The sequence below is a fragment of the Microcaecilia unicolor genome, chromosome 8 (assembly GCF_901765095.1).
Source record: "Microcaecilia unicolor chromosome 8, aMicUni1.1, whole genome shotgun sequence".
In the NCBI taxonomy this organism is placed as follows: domain Eukaryota; kingdom Metazoa; phylum Chordata; class Amphibia; order Gymnophiona; family Siphonopidae; genus Microcaecilia; species Microcaecilia unicolor.
This window is the reverse complement of record NC_044038.1, coordinates 23,070,867-23,091,617: the sequence shown is the minus strand read 5'-3', so window position 1 is coordinate 23,091,617 and position 20,751 is coordinate 23,070,867. Positions and strand designations below refer to the sequence as shown.

At 45.4% G+C, this 20,751-nt stretch overlaps 1 protein-coding gene across 1 annotated transcript in view; it reads right to left on the bottom strand.

The window, feature by feature from the left end:
- The window catches only part of PDGFA (platelet derived growth factor subunit A), an 83,282-nt gene extending 69,981 nt beyond the window's left edge, over nucleotides 1-13,301 (bottom strand). Inside the window, exons 1-2 of the mRNA XM_030212055.1 lie at nucleotides 12,276-13,301; nucleotides 10,667-10,763 (exon numbers count right to left, since the gene is read on the bottom strand). Of these exons, the coding sequence (XP_030067915.1) occupies nucleotides 10,667-10,763; nucleotides 12,276-12,344 (166 nt within the window). The 5' untranslated portion in view covers nucleotides 12,345-13,301. The remainder of the gene's footprint in view (nucleotides 1-10,666; nucleotides 10,764-12,275) is intronic.
- Nucleotides 13,302-20,751: the final 7,450 nt, after the last annotated feature.

Sequence of the window (20,751 nt, the reverse complement as noted above, 5' to 3'; positions counted from 1 at the left end):
TACTGGGTCAGACCATCTAGCCCAGTATCCTGCTTCCAAAAGTGGCCAATCCAGGTCACAAGTACCCGGCAGAAACCCAAAGAACAGCAAGATTCCAGAACGCCAAAGAGTAGCAACATTCCATGCTACCAATCCCAGGGACAATCAGTGGCTTCCCCCATATCTATTTCAATAGCAGACTATGGACTTTTCCTCCAGGAACTTGTCCAAACTGTTTTTTTTTATGGTGGAAAACTAATTGGTTTAGCAACAGAAAGCCTCTACCTGATCCTCGATTCCTGCCTGGGTCAGACCCAATTAGAACACTAAGGGCCTTTTTACTAAAGATTAGTGCTCGCTAGCAGAATTAGTGAGCGCTAAATACTGTGCTTCCTATTTTATACCTATGGGCCACATGGTCTTGACGCATGCTAAGCTTTCGAAAAAGGACCCCTAAAATATTTAATAATATTATTAAAATGGCCACTTTAGTACCCAAAGTTACTCTTTATCATTATTAATCAAGTGACACTACAATACCTGAAATCTGGCTCTTACATTTGTGACTGCTTTCCCATGGAATATCTCCATCCTTAATTAGTACAATAACTTCGCTTATGCCCCATACCAACAGGGGATCTAGAACAGAAATACTCTGAGCCTTTATTCCTGGCTATTTTTGCAGTTTTAAATTCCTATTCATCACATCAAAGGCCGGCAAGGCAATAACTGCCTCAGGCCAGAAAGATACGAGGCAACACACAAGTCCGTCTGTTTCTCTCAGAAACTGCAAACTCGCACTGCCAGCCCTGGCAGTGCAATCCATTTGCACAGTAACAGATGTTGGCAGATAAGCACAACTGGCCCAGGCAGTCTGCCCAATTTACGAGTACTTAGGAATGTTAAAACACTGATATTCATAAAACTGTAAAATGTAATGCAAGAGCTTTTGGGTTTTTTTTTTCTTTTAATAAGCACATATTAGCTTCTCTTCCTGTGAAATACTATTTCTTTACCTAGTCAAAGCTCAGGAGATAAGATTTCCTGAGAAACAGAACCCCCCCCCCTTTGCAGTAATTATCCACCAGAGAAAGGTAGAGAGGGTGTGTGAAAGAAACAAAAAGACCAGATGGGTTTTCTTCCATAGACACAACACCAGGAAAATCCTGGGTAACTCTGACCTGCACAGTTCATATTTCTAGAGCTAATTACCTGTAATTAAGAAACTGAAAGTTAGGACTGCATCAGGCTTTTGTACTAATCCATCACCACAAATTAAGGTATTTTCCATCATTTATTTAAAAAAAAAAAAAGTCTTCAAACCTTGGAGTGGAGGAGTGGCCTAGTGGTTAGAGTGGTGGACTTTGGTCCTGGGGAACTGGGTTCGATTCCCACTGCAGGCACAGGCAGCTCCTTGTGACTCTGGGCAAGTCACTTAACCCTCCATTGCCCCAGGTACAAATAAGTACCTGTATATAATATGTAAGCCGCATTGAGCCTGCCATGAGTGGGAAAGCGCGGGGTACAAATGTAACAAATAATACAAGTAATAAATAAATTTATATATTTTTCACATTTCTGCTACCTAACAAAATATAATTCAAATGCATTACAGTGGGGAGGTTGTTTCACTGATCTACACTATATACTCTACACTTCCAATCAGGGGCGTAGCCAGACTTCGGCAGGAGGGGGGGTCCAGAACCCGAGGTGAGGGGGCACATTTTACCCCCCCCCCCCACTCCACTGCCGCCACCACCAACTTTGACGACCCCTGCCGACAACCCTCTCCCCCCGCCGCCACCTACCTTTGCTGGCTGTGGACCCCAATCCCCGCCAGCCGAGGTCCTCTTCTTCCCGTGCAAGGCTTCGTTCTGTTTCTGTGACTCTGACATCAGAAACAGAATGAAGCCTTTGCGGGAAGAAGAGGACCTCGGCTGGCGGGGATTGGGGTCCCCCGCCAGCAAAGGTAGCCCAGAGCGACGGAGGGGGGGGGGGAGTCGAGAGGGTCGTTGGCAGGGGGGTCCAGGGCCAAATCTACCGGGGCCCAGGCCCCTGTGGCCCCACTGCTTCCAATGTGAAATAAAAATTATAGAAATATTCAAAAACTAAGGGGCCCCTTTACAAAGGTGCACTAGCGTTTTTAGCATGTGCTAACCATAGGAATACCAAGGGCATCCACACAGTTAGTGTGTTGTTAATTTTTAGCGTGCGCTGAAGACACTAGAACCTTTGTAAAAGACCCCCCCCCCCCCCTAATTAAGAAGGCAAAAATTCTTCACACCCTATGTCATAGCAAACCCAAATTATATCTGGTTCCTACAATGACCTAAAAATTACCATAATAAGTTAAATAAAAGCTAACCTGTGTCCAAAATTAGTAGCTGAACTGATCTGAACGTTCTTGGATGAAGAATTAAGCTTTTTCTATTATATGAAGTGTTAACCATGGAGCTGCTGAAAGAACTCCAGGACCAAAGTACAAATTGAGGTTAGGCAAAGCAAGAACTTGTCAACGTGCTTGAATTTCCCTTGGTGCACCATCAGCACCGTCACTGTAAAGTGAAAATAGCTCATTACTATCAAGATACTGTCTTCATCAAGCTATCCCTCCAAAGTCAGTAGCCAGTGAATTAAGTAGACTGCTAAAGGAAGGTCACTATGAGGTCTAAGATTACTTTGAGAGAGCTACAGAGGTCTCTGGTGAGGCCCAGATGCATGAAAGACATTGGTAATTCCCGTTCCCTACCGATTCCATAGCGAATCGGTAGGGAACGGGAATGCATCAACGATAGGGAATGCAAATGAGCTACTCGTTGTAGCTCACTTGCATTCTCTAGTCCTTCGGTACCTGAGTCGGAGAATCGGGACGTCCCTTTAGATTAGGCTCCTCCTCCTGGTCTCTTCAGCCAATCAAAGCGGGCTTAGCTGGCTGTTGTCAGCGAAACGCGCTCTGATTGGCTGAAGAGACCAGGAAGAGGAGCCTAATCTAAAGGGACGTCCCGATTCTCCGGCAACCAGGAAAATAGAAAAATTTCGCTGTGGAGGGGTAAGTGGTGCGGCGAAGACTCTCAAGAAGGGGGAAAAAAAACACGAGCGCCGGCAGAACAAAAAAACTGCAAAAAAAAAAAAGTCTCCTCTCAGAAGCGCAGGGAGAGTACGTCCTTAAAGGACGCCCCTCACATGCGCTCCCTGCTTTTTTCTTTTTTACCTTTTTTGGGGGCCCTTTTCCTTTCCGATTCCCTCACAGGAGCCCTAACAAGAGGTCAGACATCTCGTTAGGGTTCCTACGGTAAGGGAATCGGAAAAACGGTAGTGCATCTGATTATAATGGGCTGCAACGGTACTGCAGCTCATTATAATAGCTTTTGAATCATTTGCATTCCGTTTTCGTTGCCTGCTACCGTGGCAGGGAAAATGCCCTTAGTGCATGCCCGGGGTGAACTACTTGCGTTTTAAACTGGCTAGAACCAGTTTAAAACGCAAGTTGTGGGCTCGTTAGGTTTTGTGCAATTGGGCCAATCTGGTGGAAAATGTTTGCTGTTCAACAACTTCCAGACTACTCCACAAATGTGGCCTCTGTGAGAGAGGGTGGCAAGAAGGAAGCAACTCCTGATGAGCTGTTGCCTAGTGTTTGCAAAGCACCACCTAAGGAACACTGCATGCTTGTGAAAGAAGGATCTGTGGTCTGATGAGACCTCAGTGGAACTTTTTGCTTCCAATGCTCAGCAATAGGTTAGCGTAAAATAAACACAGGATGTCATCCTGTTAGCACCATCTCTACTGGCACCATTATGCGGTACAGATGCTTCAAAGCAGTAAGGAAAGGGAAGCTTGCGAAGATCAATAGTTTTTCACTCAATGAATAGTTAAGCTCTGGAACTCTTTGCCGGAGGCTGTAGAAACCGTGGTTAGCGTATCTGAGTTTTTTTTTTAAAAAAAAAAGGTCTGGACAAGTTCCTGGAGGAACTATTTGGGTTTCTGCCAGGTACTACTACTACCAGGGGCGTATCTGCGTGGGGCCTCAGGGGCCTGGGCCCCCACAGATTTTACCCTGGACCCCCCTACCACCATCAACCCTCCCCCGCTGCCGTTGCAACGACGTCAGACTCCGAAGTGGATTCAACAGCTCCTATCAACAGCAGCACGGCCACGGAGGCCGAAGATGAGCTTTAAACACCTCGGGGCGGCTGGCGGGGATTTGGGGTCCCCCGCCGGCTGAATAAGTAGTTTTTACGGCAGCGGCAGGTGGAAGCGGACCTCGGCTGGCGGGGGTTGGGGCCCCCCGCCAGCAAAGGTAAGCAACGGCAGCGGGGGAGGGTTGGCGGCGGGAGGGGGGTGGAGAGAGTCATTGGTGGCGGTGGGGGCTCTGACAATGGCGGGGGGGTCGATGGTGCCCCCTCCCTCTGGCTCTGCCCCCCCCTACCGCCGGAGTCCAGATACGCCCCTGACTACTACTACTACTATTTAGCATTTCTATAGCGCTACAAGGCGAATGCAGCGCTGCACAAACATAGAAGAAAGACAGTCCCTGCTCAAAGAGCTTACAATCTAATAGACAAAAAATAAATAAAGTAAGCAAATCAAATCAATTAATGTGACCGGAAAGGAAGAGAGGAGGGTAGGTGGAGGCGAGTGGTTACAAGTGGTTACGAGTCAAAAGCAATGTTAAAGAGGTGGGCTTTCAGTCTAGATTTAAAGGTGGCCAAGGATGGGGCAAGACGTAGGGGCTCAGGAAGTTTATTCCAGGCATAGGGTGCAGCGAGACAGAAGGCGCGAAGTGTGGAGTTGGCAGTAGTGGAGAAGGGAACAGATAAGAAGGATTTATCCATGGAGCGGAGTGCATGGGAAGGGGTGTAGGGAAGGACGAGTGTGGAGAGATACTGGGGAGCAGCAGAGTGAGTACATTTATAGGTTAGTAGAAGAAGTTTGAACAGGATGCGAAAATGGATAGGGAGCCAGTGAAGCGACTTGAGGAGAGGGGTAGTATGAGTAAAGCGACCCTGGCGGAAGACGAGATGGGCAGCAGAGTTTTGAACCAATTGGAGAGGAGAGAGGTGACTAAGTGGGAGGCCAGCAAGAAGCAGATTGCAGTAGTCTAAACGAGAGGTGACAAGGGTGTGGATGAGGGTTTTGGTAGAGTGCTCGGAAAGAAAGGGGCGGATTTTACGGATGTTGTAAAGAAAGAAACGACAGGTACTTGTGAATTGGATTGGCCACTGTTGGAAACAGGATACTGGGCTAGATGGACCACTGGTCTGACCCAGTATGGCTATTCTTAAGGGAAAAATGGATAGTGCAAAGTATGGGCAGATCCTGGAGGAAAACCTGTTCCAGTCTGCCGTAGACCTGGGAGCGGGGAGAAGATTCACCTAATCTTAAGCACAAAGCAAAAGCAACAAAGGAGCAGCTCAGCAAGAAAAAAATGAATGTCCTTGAGTGGCCAAGTCAAACCCTAGGCCTGAATCCAGTAGAGAATCCGTGGCAAAACTTGAAACCGGCAGCCCGTAGAAATCCACGGCCAGCCTGAAACAGCCCGAGCTATTCTGCCACAAACTGCACCATCCTGCTGTGCAAAGTTGGTAGACATTTATCCTAAATGACTTACAGCTGTTACTGCTGCAAAATCAAGTATCACATTCCACGTCAAATGAGATTATCTTGTTGGGCAGACTGGATGGACCATTGAGGTCTTACTATCAGGCTTATTTTCGGAAGAGAAGGGCGCCCATCTTTCGACACAAATCGGGAGATGGGCGTCCTTCTCCCAGGGTCGCCCAAATCGGCATGATCGAAAGCCGATTTTGGGCGTCCTCAACGGCTTTCCGTCGCGGGAATCACCAAAGTTCATGGGGGCGTGTCGGAAACATAGCGAAGGCGGGACCGGGGCGTGCCTAACACGTGGACGTCCTCGACCCATAATCGAAAAAAGAAGGGTGTCCCTGACGAGCACTTGGACGACTTTACTTGGTCCATTTTTTCTTACGACCAAGCCTCAAAAAGGTGCCCAAACTGAGGGAATCAGGGATGACCTCCCCTTACTCCCCTCAGTGGTCACCAACCCCCTCCCACCCTTAAATATTTTTTGCCAGCCTCAAATGTCATACCCAGCTCCATGACAATAGTATGCAGGTCTCTGGAGCAGTTTTAGTGGGTGCAGGTCACTTCAGGCAGGTGGACCCAGGCCCACCCCCCCCCCCCCACCTGTTACACTTGTGGTGGTAAATGTGAGCCCTTCAAAACCCACCACAAACCCACTGTACAGACATGTAGGTGCCCCCCTTCATCCCTTAAGGCTATGGTAATGGTGTACAGTTGTGCACCTGGGAGTAATTTTTGAAGTCCACTGCAGTGCCCCCTAGGGTGCCTGGTTGGTGTCCTGGCATGTCAGGGGGACCAGTGCACTACAAATGCTGGCTCCTCCCACGACCAAATGGCTTGCATTTTGTCGTTTCTGAGATGGGCGTCTTCGGTTTCCATTATCACCGAAAATCGGGGATGACCATCTCTAAGGTTGACCTAAATTTCGTGATTTGGGTATCCGCGAACATATTATCGAAATGAAAGATGGCCGCCCGAGACACCGGTTCAAGATGGCCGCGGTCTGAGACCAGGGAGGGAGCCTTTCTGAGAAGTTTAGATCTGGTTGCTGCCAGTCTGGAAAATCCGAAAGGGTCATCGTCTCCTGTGCTGCTACCACAGACAGTGAGTATTTTGGAACAGGCGGCTAAAGCACCCCTTCCTGAGTTTGAAATGGGGAATTTGAAAAAACCAGCCTTAGTGACTTTAGACTCACTTTGGGACTTGACTTTTACAACACAAACTTCCCTGCAATCTTTAATAGTTAAGAATGCAACAGTTATAAAGACTTTATCTGAAACTGCATTAACCTTAATAGAAAAGACTGATTCTCAAAACATGGAAGCAAAAGCTCTCGCTGAAAGAACTTCTAAACTGGAACTGGTGGGTCAGACATTTCTTAAAGACAAGAACTTTACTTCTAGAAAGCTGGAACACCTTGAAAATCAGTCTCGAAGATTAAATTTAAGATTTATAAATTTTCCTAGTTCCCCTTTGATTCCACCAGTACAAATGGTGAAGAAATATTTTGTTGAAATCTTGGGTATGACAGACTCCTCTTTGCCACCTATAACCCGAGCTTTTTATCTACAAACGGATACACCTCGTGTAACAGGAGTAACACCTCAGGATGGCAGAGAGATGAATCTGACTGCCTTCTTGGAATCATCTTTGGAGGTTGTAACAAAGAGGGCAACCTTATTGGTTTCATTCGCTTTGGAATTAGATAGGGATGCAGTATTAAGACTCTCATTGAGGCATTTAGAATCAAGTTTTTTGGGGTCTAAAATAAGAATTTACCCGGACTTATCGAGAGAAACCCAAAGGAGACGCAAGGCCTTTTTGGCTTTGCGTACAAGAACTGTGGCAATAGGAGCTAGTTTCCTATTGAAATTTCCTTGTATATGCAGAATAACGTTACAGTCAAAACAATTTCAATTCTTTGACCCCAATCAGCTGGAGGAATTTCTAGTCAGCAGGAAAGAAGTAAATGTAAAGGTATAGTCCCATACGTTCACTGTTATTCGAGCTAGGAGGAATTACCCGGGATAGGTGCATCATTTATTGTTTATTTCCTATACATTTTCTTTTAGATTATAGTATATAATCTTCCATCTTGGACCAAATTTCTTTAACTAGTGGTCGATATTTAAGTTAAAATTTTTCCTTGAATCCTAATGTAAATGTAAAAGTTTCTGATTTGTGTATTATCAAGCATTATTGTGATTTATGTTTGTTAAAATTCAATAAAATAAGTTAAAATAAAAAAAAAAAAGAAAGATGGCCGCCCATCTTGTTTCGCTAATACGCGTTTCCCCGCCCCTTACGTCCTCAGGAAAACTTGGGCGCCCCTTTCCATTATGCCCCTCTATATGTAATATATAAAAGGAGCTTCCAACAAGTGTTGTATCAAATGGTGTGAAAGCTTAAGAAATCAAGACCTTCTTGTGCCAGTATGCAAATGAGTTTACCAACGGCAAGTAAACCTAACTCCCATGCCACCAATTTTCACAGGTACTGAAGGGGCAGTTCTATAAGTGGGCATCTCCTTTTAGGCTCTTCAATGCCATGTGGCAAGAGTCTATTTTAAAACGGCATCTGGGCATCCACATTCCATTACAGAAGGCTAAAGTAACCTGGTATCAGCAGGGACGCCGAGAGGGGGGGGGGCAGGGGGGGGACAAAATTCCCCGGGCCCAAGCCTCCAAGGGGGGCCCGGCGCTGCAGTCCCCTCCACCCGCCCCCCTCCATCCACCACCAGGCCGGGCCCCCCTGAATTCAAAACATAGCGCCACACCTTGACCTCGCTCCGTGTGAAAGAAGCGCAGCAGCGGCAGTCTGCAGATCGCCTTCTTCGGGCTTTCCCCCGACACAGGGTCAATATTCAGCAGGAATTAAACTGGGCAGGAGTGGCTTCCTCCTGACCGAGTCCTGACCTCAACTGGGTACCATTGCTGAATATGTTTGGCCGCCACATTTTTACCCCGCACTTTCCCACTCATAGCAGGTTCAATGCGTCTTACGTAATAAAGGGATTACAAAGCAAAGTGTAGCAAAAAACAGGTAAATCTTAGAGTAATGGAGATGCAGAATAATGGAGGTGTGTGGATAGGGAATATTATTATTAATAATAGTAATATTATTAAGAGCTAGTTTTAGACTAGATAGAGATAATCAGAGAAAAGGTCGGGGTAAGTATAGGGAAAATTGGAGGAGGTGTCATACGAGTTATAGCCGTTGTTGCAGGATCAGGTGACGAATAGATGGGATAATAGGGTTAGGACTTGGCGTTTGGGTAAGCTTCCTTGAATAGATGGGTTTTCAGAGATTTTCTGAAGGGTAGGTAGTCTTTGATAGAACGGATAGGTCTGGGTAGAGCGTTCCAGAGTTGACTACCTTTGAAGGAGAAGTTGGAAGCAAACGAAGATTTGTACTTGAGACCTTTGCAGTTGGGATAGTGCCGGTCAAGGTAATTGCGGGAGGATTCTGAAGTGTTTCTGGTGGGTAGGTTGATCAAGTTGGTCATGCAGCTAGTTATCAGGTCATGCACGGTTTGAACCAGCGCACATCACCTGTAAAAAAGTTAGCACTGACCACCACCTATTTAGGAGGAATTAGGCGATCCTGCGTTAACTCTGTGTTATCCCCTTAGCGCATGCTAATGCAAACGCACTAGCTGAATGACACTTCCCTGCCCATCCCCCACCCAAAACAAAATTACAAAAATAAAAAATTAAATAACCCACAATTAGTGACCACCGACAGGCAAATTACTGCAAAATGCTTTAATGCGTTTTGCAGTAAGCATTTTCCCACATTTAAGCGCATGTTAGTGTTTAATGCTAGGTTTAGCAAAGGGGCCCCCATAGTGGGCACCAGGTTTAAATAGAGGCCTGCGGAATATATCTATAATTGTTAATAATGAAAGAGTTGCCCTACTGGGTCAGACCAAGGATCCATCCAGCCCAGTATCCTGTTTCCAACAGTGCGGCCAGTCCAGATTACAAGTACCTGGCAGTAAACGACTGTTCTTTTAAGGTTGAAAGTGTACAGTATATAATGTAGATCAGTGAAATAAACTCTTATTTTTACGCATTCTGAATTGTGTTTTTGAGACGGCAGAACGTTTACCATAGACACAGATGTGAAGCCTTTTACAAGGCACTGGGAGCCTATAGCAAAAATCTACAGGAAATACGAGATAACATAAAATAACAACAGAGTATGGTGCATGGATTCTTCAACTACATTTTTTTTTAAGGCAGGTGGAAAAGCCATGTGCAGTTTTCTCCAAGACTGGAGAATTTATAATTCTGTTATTGGTTTTCAAAATGCAAATATACATTTGGAAAAAAAAAAAAGGAGGCTGGTCTTCTGCTTTAGACCTTTCAGAAGCCACACAGGATCTCATCAGTTTATAGACTATAGTTTGTTCTACTACTGAGGACCAGTGAGAAGGCAACTTAGCTCCAATTGATTGATGTTTGCAAAGTTAATGGTGCGGCAAATAATCAGGCCCGTGCGCATAAAACCTTTACCTGGAAAGATCTCTTGCCTTCAGACTGAAGAAGTTAAAACTAAAGCTGGGGGGTGGGGGTGCAGACTAATTTGCATTTCAAAAGATGAGTTTACCTTCAAGCATTTTCCCTTAATTTGTGTCGGCTTATAGTGTTTTCAATACAGGACACCATCAAAGTGAGTATTTTCCCAGGGAAGGGGCCATGTTGCTACTCCCCCCCTCCCCCAATTTCTTTCATCCCATCCACTTTACATTTCAGGTACAGTATGGAAAAAAAAACCCCGTGAAAGATCTGAAGAGCGACACAGCTTTCCAGCATGCAATGCTTGGGTTCATTCATCCCCACCCTTTGAAGTCCCCGGATAAGCTCGCGCCTGCGTTTTCTGCAGCTGCTTTTGACTCAGCGCAGCTGGATTTCGGGACCTTCCACTCGGCGGTGCCTTACGTAATGCCAAGTCATTCATAATAAACAGAAGCTGAAGTGCAAATCGGGTCATTTCTCTGACCAAGGTGCCACCCTTAATCTAGGAAAAAAAAAAGGAGGGGGGGGGGGAAGGAATGAGTAGGAAGGAGAGAAAGGGAATTTACCTACGGAATCAATCTCCAGGAGGCGCTGCAGGTCGCTGATGCTCTTAATTTCGCTGTGAGCCAGTCTCTCGAGCAGCTCCTGCGGGATCTCCGCTTCCTTCACAGGCCGGGCGAACAAGAGAGAGAGACAAAACAGCCACATTAGTCCCACTGCAACCATCTACGGCTGCCAACAGATGTGCAACAACTGGAACGCCTGGCTAGGGCGAATCCGCCTCGAGGGATTAGTTCGGTGAGAGCAAAGTTAGGATTCCAGAAGCCAAACGCACTCCCTGATCTATAACCCCCCCCCCATCCCCCTCTCCCTGATGCGTGATTGATTTCAGTATCAAGTGAGACATCAACCAGGTGAAATGCGTCACGGCTCGATAACTGTCTGGAACCCACAGTATTGTGACACTTATCTGCAAGGCTGATTTTTTTAAAATATCTGCTCATGACCCCGGGACATAAGTGGAAGTCTTGGAAGACGAAACCCTTATAAAAAGTCTCCCAGAGTGATAAAATAAAGTTTGCACACTAGTTAAGTTCTGATCACCAAAGGCATCAGAGTATGCCCTCCTCCCCTCCCCCTGGATGTAACATATAATAACACCAGAAGCCTCCCCATAAAAGTTCATCTGTTCTGCTTAGGAAGAACTCGGGTCTCATTTTGCGCCAGAAAATGCTTACCAGCGCCCGATCTGAGCAAAATGCCCAACAGTTTAACTTTCTGTCTCTCTAACCTGACCACCAAGATAACGCTGCAAATTCCTCCGGACGGGATCTTCTCAATCTAGGGCTCTCCGTGCCTATCCTTTCTTTTAAAAAAAAGTGGCCACAGCTCACAATAGTGGACAGCGGGGGGTGGGGGGGGGGGGGGTCTGTCACGGCCATAAATGCTGGAGTGGCCCTCACCCCTTGTTCACATCACGAGTTGGGTTTTTGCCCCACATATAAAATGGAATTCTGCTTTTCAATTCTTTTCCTGGCAAGACCCCCCCCCCCCCCTCTGTCATTTCCTCTCTCGTTATAAGAAACGTGCCCAAATATTTCCTTTCCACCTGTTATTAATCCCAACGGAAACGGAATACTGTTCCCCTTGCTTTTGATGGAAGGCATAGGAATTTCCTGCTAAAATAACATGCAAAAGAAAAAAAAAAGGTTAAAAAGAGCAATAGCCTTCTCCTCCCCGGAGGCCGCCTTGAACCTGATTGAGATTTTAGGATCTAAAGCGGATTACAGAATTCTGTGTCCTAGACATTCGCCCCCTACGCTGGATCTGCTGCTTCCTCGTTAACACCTGCAACTTCTTGCCGTCACACACACACAAAAAAAAAAAAATACAGTGCATGCAACAGATGCAGGCGAGACACACTGTTAGAAGTTATTAGTATATAACTTAAGCGGGGGAAGGGGAAGACAAGCAGCCAGCCGAGCGCTTGACTATGTGCACCTGTGTCTTCTAAATGCATTGTTATTGCAAATGCTGAACCTTAACCTGCATGTGGGATACAGCGTGCTCCAGGAAAATGCAAAACCTTCATTCACAATCGCACTGAAACATCAGAACACTGTGTAGATAAGAAACTACATTTGGAAGAGACTCCTAGAACTGAGCCTCACCTACCTCAGAAGTAACATAGGTCAGGTAGTAGCACAAAGCTATCAGCAAAATCCAAGTCCAGGTCCTCCTCATCGCGTTGTAATGCGCTTTTTACTAAAATGAAATGCAAGGTTGTGACGTAGGAGCTTCAGCCAGGCTCCTGCCGCTGGAAGATTCAGTACCATCCCTCGGGGAAAGGCTCTGGCGCGCTGATTTCTGTTGTTTTTTTTTCTTTCTAGTATTATTATTTAATTGGGGTGGGGGAGGGGGGATAAGTTTCGCGCAAACCTGTGCGCTGGCTGCTGCCGAATTTTGCCCTCTCGTTCTGCCTCCGGTGCACGCGCGAGCGCGTTCGCGCTGCCGCCTGATGTTGGGCTTTCGGGAGCAGCAGCCGGTGGTGCTGGTGGCTCTGCAGATTTCTCGAGATCAGACCAGAGTGAAACCCAAGGAGCCAGTCCGGAACGCGGCCAAAACGCCCATCACCTGTGTGGGACGGCTCGCCTCTCTCCCCATACAAGAAAAGCTGGGCAGCGTCATTAAAAATAGCAATTAAAATATAAAAAAAAAAAATCGAGCAGTCTGTTCCTTTGCAACTGGGTTCACGTTAAAAGAAAGTTTGCAGAACGGCCTGATTGAACAGAAAAACTGCAGTGGAAGAATGCAGATTAGCTCTCTCCAGTTCCTTTCTCGTATGAATGATTAAAAATCCCAGGGCTGGTTTGGCTTAGAATAGGAAGCGGCAGGGTAGACGGAGAGAGAGAAAAAAAATATCCCTCCCGGGATCTTGGCAGCTCCCAGCTCTCCTAGAGCAAATGGCCTGTAGTATATGGAGAGTGAAATAATAATCCTCAGCAGGAGATTATACCATTGCCACCCTCCCCTGGCGCCTCCCTTCTCCTTGTACTAGGCAACAAACCACTGAACACAACAAAGTAGTGGGCTGGTTCGCTGCAGCAGTGAGTCCTGAACCCCAGCCCACTTGAGCCCAGCACCGCAAAACGGACCTGGCCAGAGCAAGGTAGATAGCAGGAAGCACAAAGGAAAGGGGGGGGAGGGAGCAGCTCAGATCAAGGGGTTAATGCGCCCCCTGTGTCCCTTGCAGAAGAGCAGATCCGTCACCTCTGCCGCACTGGGTGGGTTCCATCGCTTCCTCCTCCTCCTCCTCACTTAGATTTCATTGCAGGCTAAGCTGATAAGGCTTCTGCGCAAATACCTAACCTTTGAAGACTCTCATGTTTTTTTAAAAAAAAGTGTGTGATCGCCATTATTAAAAGAAACAGATAGGCTTTTTTTTTTTTTTTTAGCAATAGGGAGTTTTCAATTTATCGCTGCAAGATTTGTTGGGCTGTCAAGCAAGTGCAGGGGTAGTTTTCATTGGACTTTTCCTTTCACCCCCCCCCCCTCTCCCTCCCTCGGTATTATATGAGAGACGCTTTAGCTCTTTGCTTATAGGGACACTGATATGAGATGGATGGTATGTTTAATGTCAAATTCTATCATCATTTTGGAGGACAGATTGCTCGCTTTACTGCAGTGTTTCTAAAGATCGCGGCGGGGTTCCATTGCTTTGGGGACAAATTCGACATGCTGCTGCCAGAGCTGCATCCATCCTGCGATCAACCGACTTTCTTCCTAATTTGGCCAACGTCGTCGGAGAGAGAAATAATGCCCCCCCCCCCCCCTTCATTTAAAAAAAAATGGCCCCGCCGAGTTTTTGCAGCCTCACACCGACGCCCGTTAATATCTCTGGCCCACTGCTGGTTTGTTTCAAAACACAACAATCCAGGTTTGTATTTGCAGGGCCGGCTGTCTGCGTACTACATAGTCTTCTCTGGCCAGTAAATGGTCAAGGGCTGCCATTTACCCTGTACGGGCATTTTTTTTTTTTTACTTAGCTGCAGTAGACAATGCAGAGGTTGATTTAATGAGTCCCTTTGGCCTTTTCAGCTCATTATTAAGAAATCGGAAAGCATTTCAACAATGACCCACACAATCAAACCACAGCTAACAGGTCCGGATTAGCAAGCACCTTGCCCACTTCTAAATGTGGAGAAAGCAAGCCAGCAGGGTGTCTCCACGAACCCTCTAGCATTAACAGCACAAGAACTCTGAGCGAGCCGACTCGCGAGCTCCAGTCTACACACACAGATCAAGCGGCCACGCCTCCTTGCCATGGACGCGCCCGGTCGTTTGCATGACCACGCCCTTTTCAGGAGGGATTGTCTGTTTTCTGTAGTCCCGACCTGATTTTCTCTCGACTTGTCTCTATAACTAGGACTGGCTTTAATTTTTTTTTTTTAATCTGTCCAGAAAAAGATGTTGCTGGTAGGTGTAAGTTGTGTGATAGGAGGGTGTCTTCATTAGGTTGAGGCTCGCCATAGTAAGTCCCTATTGGATGCAGAGTTCAAAGTCACCCCTTCCACCTTTATTGCCTAGGTAGGCTCTTGATCATTAAAGGAGTTGGTTTTGTCATACATTAATGTTATATAAAGATAAGGAAATTAATTCTCTGCTTATCTTTATGACCAATATTCAGCAGCTTTATCCTTAGGCAGGAGTGCTGAATATGACATCCTAAACTTTAAAAGTATAACTTATCTGTTTAAGAATATCCATTTAAGACTGTGTGGTCCCCTTAGAAGGATACAGATAGGAAAGCATTCTATAAATGGTGCCACCATTTATAGAACAGAGCTTAGGGCTCCTTTTACTAAGCGGTGGTAAACCCAACGCGGGCTTACCACTCACTATACAGGAAGTACCGCCGGACTACCGCAGGAGCCCGGCGGTACTTCCCACCCCTGGCGCTCCGTCATTTCCAGCGCTGCAAAAATGTATTAATTTTTGTAGTGCCAGAGTGTACCCAGCAGTAATCGGTTTTTGCCGGGTTAATGTGGGAGCCCTTACCGCCACCTCAGTGGGTAGCGGTAAGGGCTCCCCCCTCCCCCAAAATGACTGCACGGCAAGTGCTTTACTTACCACCCGGCCATTTCCTGCAGGAAGGCGAGACTTCTCTTTTACCAGCTGCAGTAAAAGGGAGCCTCGGTGTGCATGTAAAACACGCTCCAGCACCGCCCCCCCCCCTTTGCCGCAGCTTGGTAAAAGGGGACCTTAGAGCCCATTTCTATACCAAAAGTTGGATGCTGTTATTTAAACTAACTGAAACCTGGTATAAATGCCAGCGCCCAACTCCGGGCATTTTGGCATGGAGATGGGGCTATTTAAGGCCATGCCCCTTTTGAGTTGTGCATTAGGGGCTTCTTTTACAAAGCCATGCTAGCGATTCCTGCTCGGGAAGTGAGAGGAAGCCCGTTCAATTCCTATGGGCTTCCTCTCATTTACCACGAGGAATTGCTAGCGTGGCTTTGTAACAGAAGCCCTAGGGGATTTAGGCATGCATGGAGAGATGCGTGCACAAATTTCAATTATTGCCAGTTAACTGTAATAATTGATTAACATAAATTAATTGCAATTAATTGACCCAGAAGCTAATTTGCAGATGGATCTTTTAATTTTGGCGCTGAAATCTCAGCATTAAATATAGAATCCTGGGGATATTAACCAAATATTGCCACTACTTGAATACATTTTGATCCCACCGCCCCCCCACCCCAAATGCTCCTAGCCTATTTTATACAGGGGCAGAGTTGCTCAGCCAAAAGTTACAATTTGGTATGTAGACCCAAGTTCTTAAAGCAAAACACTTTCGAAGTTAACATGGAGTGCTAACCACATAAGAACTTTTGAACATTGGCCCTGCCCCTCCCCCTAATCATTACAGGAACATTAGTCGCACACGATTAACACATTTTCTCCCTTAAGTGAGTGCATAGTATTAGGTCTGAAAAATATGTTTATTATTATTTAGAAATATCCTCTCATTGTTTTCAAGACAATACAAAACTTTTCTGGCTGTAAATGGCCACAAGGTGTATTCTGACTTCTAAATGAACTCATTCTGATTTAAATAGCACCTCTTTCTAATCTAAACATCTAAACAAAGCATGATAATCATAGGAGCAAAGAATTTAACTCAGATGCAAAATTCCAATACAATTTAAGTGGATTAACTGCAAAACACAGCTGTGAAGTGATTGATAGCTATCATTCATAGAGACAATGGGTTGTAATTCCACAGTGAAGAAACCTCTCCTTTCATCTGGGCTTCCATTCTGAAGCAGCATTTCAGAAAAGAAAAAGGGAAAAAAAAAACCCCTGCTTTACTATGAGCCCTAGAGGGCTCATATACAGCTAGCTAGAACAGGCTTCTCAAAAACAACCTGTGCATTTAATGTGCACTTACATCTGTATACAAGTTCACAGTGAAACAGAAATGGCTTTTTAAGGGCTTCTGATGCTCTCATGATGTCACGTTGGCTTACAGGGTGGTCCTGGGGAAAAGTACTGAGAAGCTTTGCAAGCACTTAAAAGGAAGTTTAGTTTTTTTTTTATTTTGTTTTATTTTTTTTTTAGTTAGAAAACATTCTCACAGTGTGTTACCATTTGCAAATATTTCATAACAAGAGAGGACTCCGATTTCCAGAGAGTGCAAGTTTTCTCCAGTGAGCTGAATGTCTACGTCTTCATAATCTTGCAGAAACCAGAGCCAGCTCCTTAAACATTTGAAACGTGACATGAGGAAAAAAGGGTGTTGTTCTGTCTATAATTGGATCAACCAAAAAGGGATTTGATGCCGTTGCTCTGGTGCGTCATCTGTCAGGCCACCTAGGTGCCATTCTTCAGATGCAGTGTGAAATATGAAACAAAATATTTTGTAAAAGTTAAATGTTGTATAGGAAGGAAGTGTTAGGAACATGAATAAGTATGCATCCGAGACTCATTTCTTCCCTGGTTCTTTGTATGACCTCTATGACAAGACAGTTTGGGGGCAATTTTTAGACCAGTGATGGGCAACCTTTTGAGCTTGGTGTGTCAAAATTCACCAAAAAACCAAGCATAACTCGGGTGGTGTGTCACTTCAAGAAAAATCACTGCTACTAGGACCGCCCCCGGGCCCCCCCCTACCCGAGATCGCTGCCCACCCGAGGTCGCCGGGCCCCCCCTCCACCTGCTACCGGGCCCGGAACTAACCTTAAAGCCTCCTTTCACGTTGCAGCAAGCAGCAGCAGGGCAGACCTCTCCTCCTTCCTTCTGTGCTCCGCCCTCGCGGACGTTACGTCAGGCGAGGTCAGGACACGGAAGGAAGGAGTGGCCTGCCCTGCTGCTGCTTGCTGCGACGTGAAAGGAGGCTTTAAGGTTAGTTTCCGGGAGCGAAGAGGGAGGGCGGACCACACTGCGGCGGCGCCGCGTGTCATCGAAAATGGCTACGCGTGTCAGTGCTGACACGCGTGTCATAGGTTCGCCATCAGGGTTTTAGACTGTCTGCACTGGGGCAACGTCTGTACTTTTTACCAGCAACCGTTGAGCACATTTTCAAGAAGAAAGTATGCGTGCACATTGAAACTCGCTGCGGGTACGAAGTGCCCAGGTCCCAGGGACTTTTGTACAGCCACTTTTTCTGTGGAAATTAATGTGAGTAGAGTGAAAAGGTAATACAGTAAGTGAGTCCTAGAGTGCAAGAAAAGGCTTACCACAAAATTCCTCCTGTGCAGAAGGAATGGATCCTCAGAAGCTTAGCTACAATTGGGATGGCAGAGCAGGTGGGGGGAAGAGGGGTTGGTGGTTGGGAGGCGAGGATAGGGGAGGGCAGACTTATGAGGTCTGTGCCAGAGCCGGTGATGGAAGGCGGGACAGGTGGTTGGGAGGCAGGAAAAACTGCTGGGCAGACTTATACGGTCTGTGCCCTGAGAAAGACAGGTACAAATCAAGGTAAGGTATACACATGAGTTTATCTTGGGCAGACTGGATGGACCGTGCAGGTCTTTTTCTGCTGTCATCTACTATGTTACTATGTTAAAGTGTTAGAACATAAGAATAGCCACACTGGGTCAGACCAATGGTCCATCTAGCCTGCTTGCAACAATGGCCAATCCAGGTCACAAGGAGCCCTTTTACCAAAGTGCGGTCAAAAGCGGCCTTAGTATGCTCTTACGTGGGTCTTTCCTGGGCACTAAGGCCATTTTTACCGCTGGGGTAAATTTTTCTATTTTCCTTATTAATAGCCACATGCTAATTTTCCCATTAGAGACCCTACCGCCACCCATTATCCCCTGGCTTCTATATAGCATGCTCAGAGATTGGCACCAAAATCATCACAGATTCTATAACAATGCGCGTAATTTAACAAGTTTAACAATCTAATGAGCACTGATAACAGCACTAAAGCAATAATGAGCACCAATTTATTTATTTTATTTATTTATTTATTGCATTTGTATCCCACATTTTCCCACCTATTTGCAGAGTCAATGTGGCTTACAATATTACATCATGGCCGGCATCAAACAAGCATAGGTAAACAATTAGGTTACATACAAAGAAATAAATGTAACATAATGGATATAATCGATTCAGTAAATCAGAAAACAGTCAGAATATCAAGTAAGTAGTGATGTGTTAGAATTCCTAGTAAAAACCGGATGTGAAGTAGACATTGGCGTTATTTTCTGTGGCCTAAATATAAAGGTTTTAATTTTTTTTTTTAGCTTGGATGTTCATATTTAGATGCAGGAAACAGACATAAGTACATAAGTATTGCCATACTGGGAAAGACCAAAAGTCCATCAAGCCCAGACGCTGATGTGTGTTTTCACTGGGCGGTTTTAATTTTTATTTTTTTTAGCTTGGATGCTTTAAATTTAGACTCAGGAAACAGACGCCACAGTGTGCTTTCGCTTGGGTCTGCTGTTTCTCACAACCAGCACTTAAGGGCTTGCACAGGCTTCCTTCTGCTTCCAAAAGCAATCAAAACCCACAGATTTTGCAGAAATCTGAATCATGAGAGGAGCATGAAAATCATGAGAAATCTTCTCTTACTACACCCTAACGCCTGCTCCGACTCTGTGTTATTTTTTGCAGCGGTAAGGCAGTTTTGTTTCAGGTGCTTTTTTCTGAGCATTGGGGAGGAATACAAAATGACCTCATTTACATGAGCTTGACTGATTTGCATGCTATCTGCGCTAGTGCCTGGCGCGCTCGCTTCCCGCGCTAGACTCCTCTGAACATTCTGCTCACGTCAATGCGAGGGCTAGTACAGTGCTAATAGCCTCTAATGCTCGTGTTTACTTTTGAGCGTGGAGGCCTAAGTGCTCCCGTCTTGAGTCTGTATTATCCAGTCAGTGCACACCGATCAGAATGCGCTAGCTGGATAACACTTTCATGCCCAATACCCGCCCACTGCACACCACACAAAAACATAAGAAAAGAATGCATCGTTAGTGCACACTAAAAGTAAATAAAAAACCAACAAGGCACACGATCCGCAGTCTCCAATGTGGAAATAAACAGAGTAGATCAGTGATAGATACACACAAACTAATTGTACAGTAGGAAACTAGAATATTGCCCGACACAGGCTGTGTTTTGCCCAAAGGGGGTGCGTCAGGGGCTACAAAGGAATAAATAAACAGAATTACAAATATAAGAACATACCAAATAAAAAATGTACAATTATATAGCATAAAATTAAAAAAATAATAATACCATGACAAGTAAAATGAAATACAATATGAAAACTAATAGGCAGATATAAAACATAAACATGTATACAAATCATGGATCAAAATGATAGTGAATACTATATATGAGTAAATAAACCACATATATAGCTAGAATATACAAATATGTAATAAATATATCATATCTATTTAGGCACATAAAAAGACATATATAATAAAGTGCAAATAGGACACACCTACATCGTGGTCTTGACCGTCAAAAAACTGAAGGGTCCTTTTACTAAGCTGTTCTGAAAAATGGGCTGTGCAAGTGTAGGCGCGTGTTTTGGGCGCATGTACATCCATTTTTCAGCGTGCCTGTAAAAAAGGCCTTTTTAAATTTTTTTCTGAAAATGGTCGTGCAGCAAAATAAAAACTGACACGTGTCCATTTTGGGTCTCAGACCTTATCGCCACCCATTGACTTAGCGGTAAGGTCTCACGCGGTAACCATGCGGTAATTGTCTATGCACGTAGAATGATGGTTACCGTCTGGTTTCCGCCGCATAGCAGACAAGCGTAAAAAATGAAAATTACCGCCCGAGCCACATGGTAGCTGTGCGGTAACTCCAAATTGACGCGCATAGGATGCACGTACCTGCCTACACAGCTTGGTGAAAGGGCCCCTAAATGGTGTGTGGGCTATACAGAAAGGCGGTATATCAAGTCCCAATTCCGTTTCCTCGTAATGTGCTTTCTGGTAAGTACTTAGCAAGGTTTATTAAAAGGGCCCTTTAATAAGAGATTTCCTTTACATAAAAAAAAGCATAGCTGTGTATGCAACAGCCTCTCAATCTCAGAAATAGAGCAAAGATTTGGGGGGCATTTTGGTATTTGAATTCAACACAAGCAGAGGAGAGAAATAGCTGTGAGAAGGCTAAAACC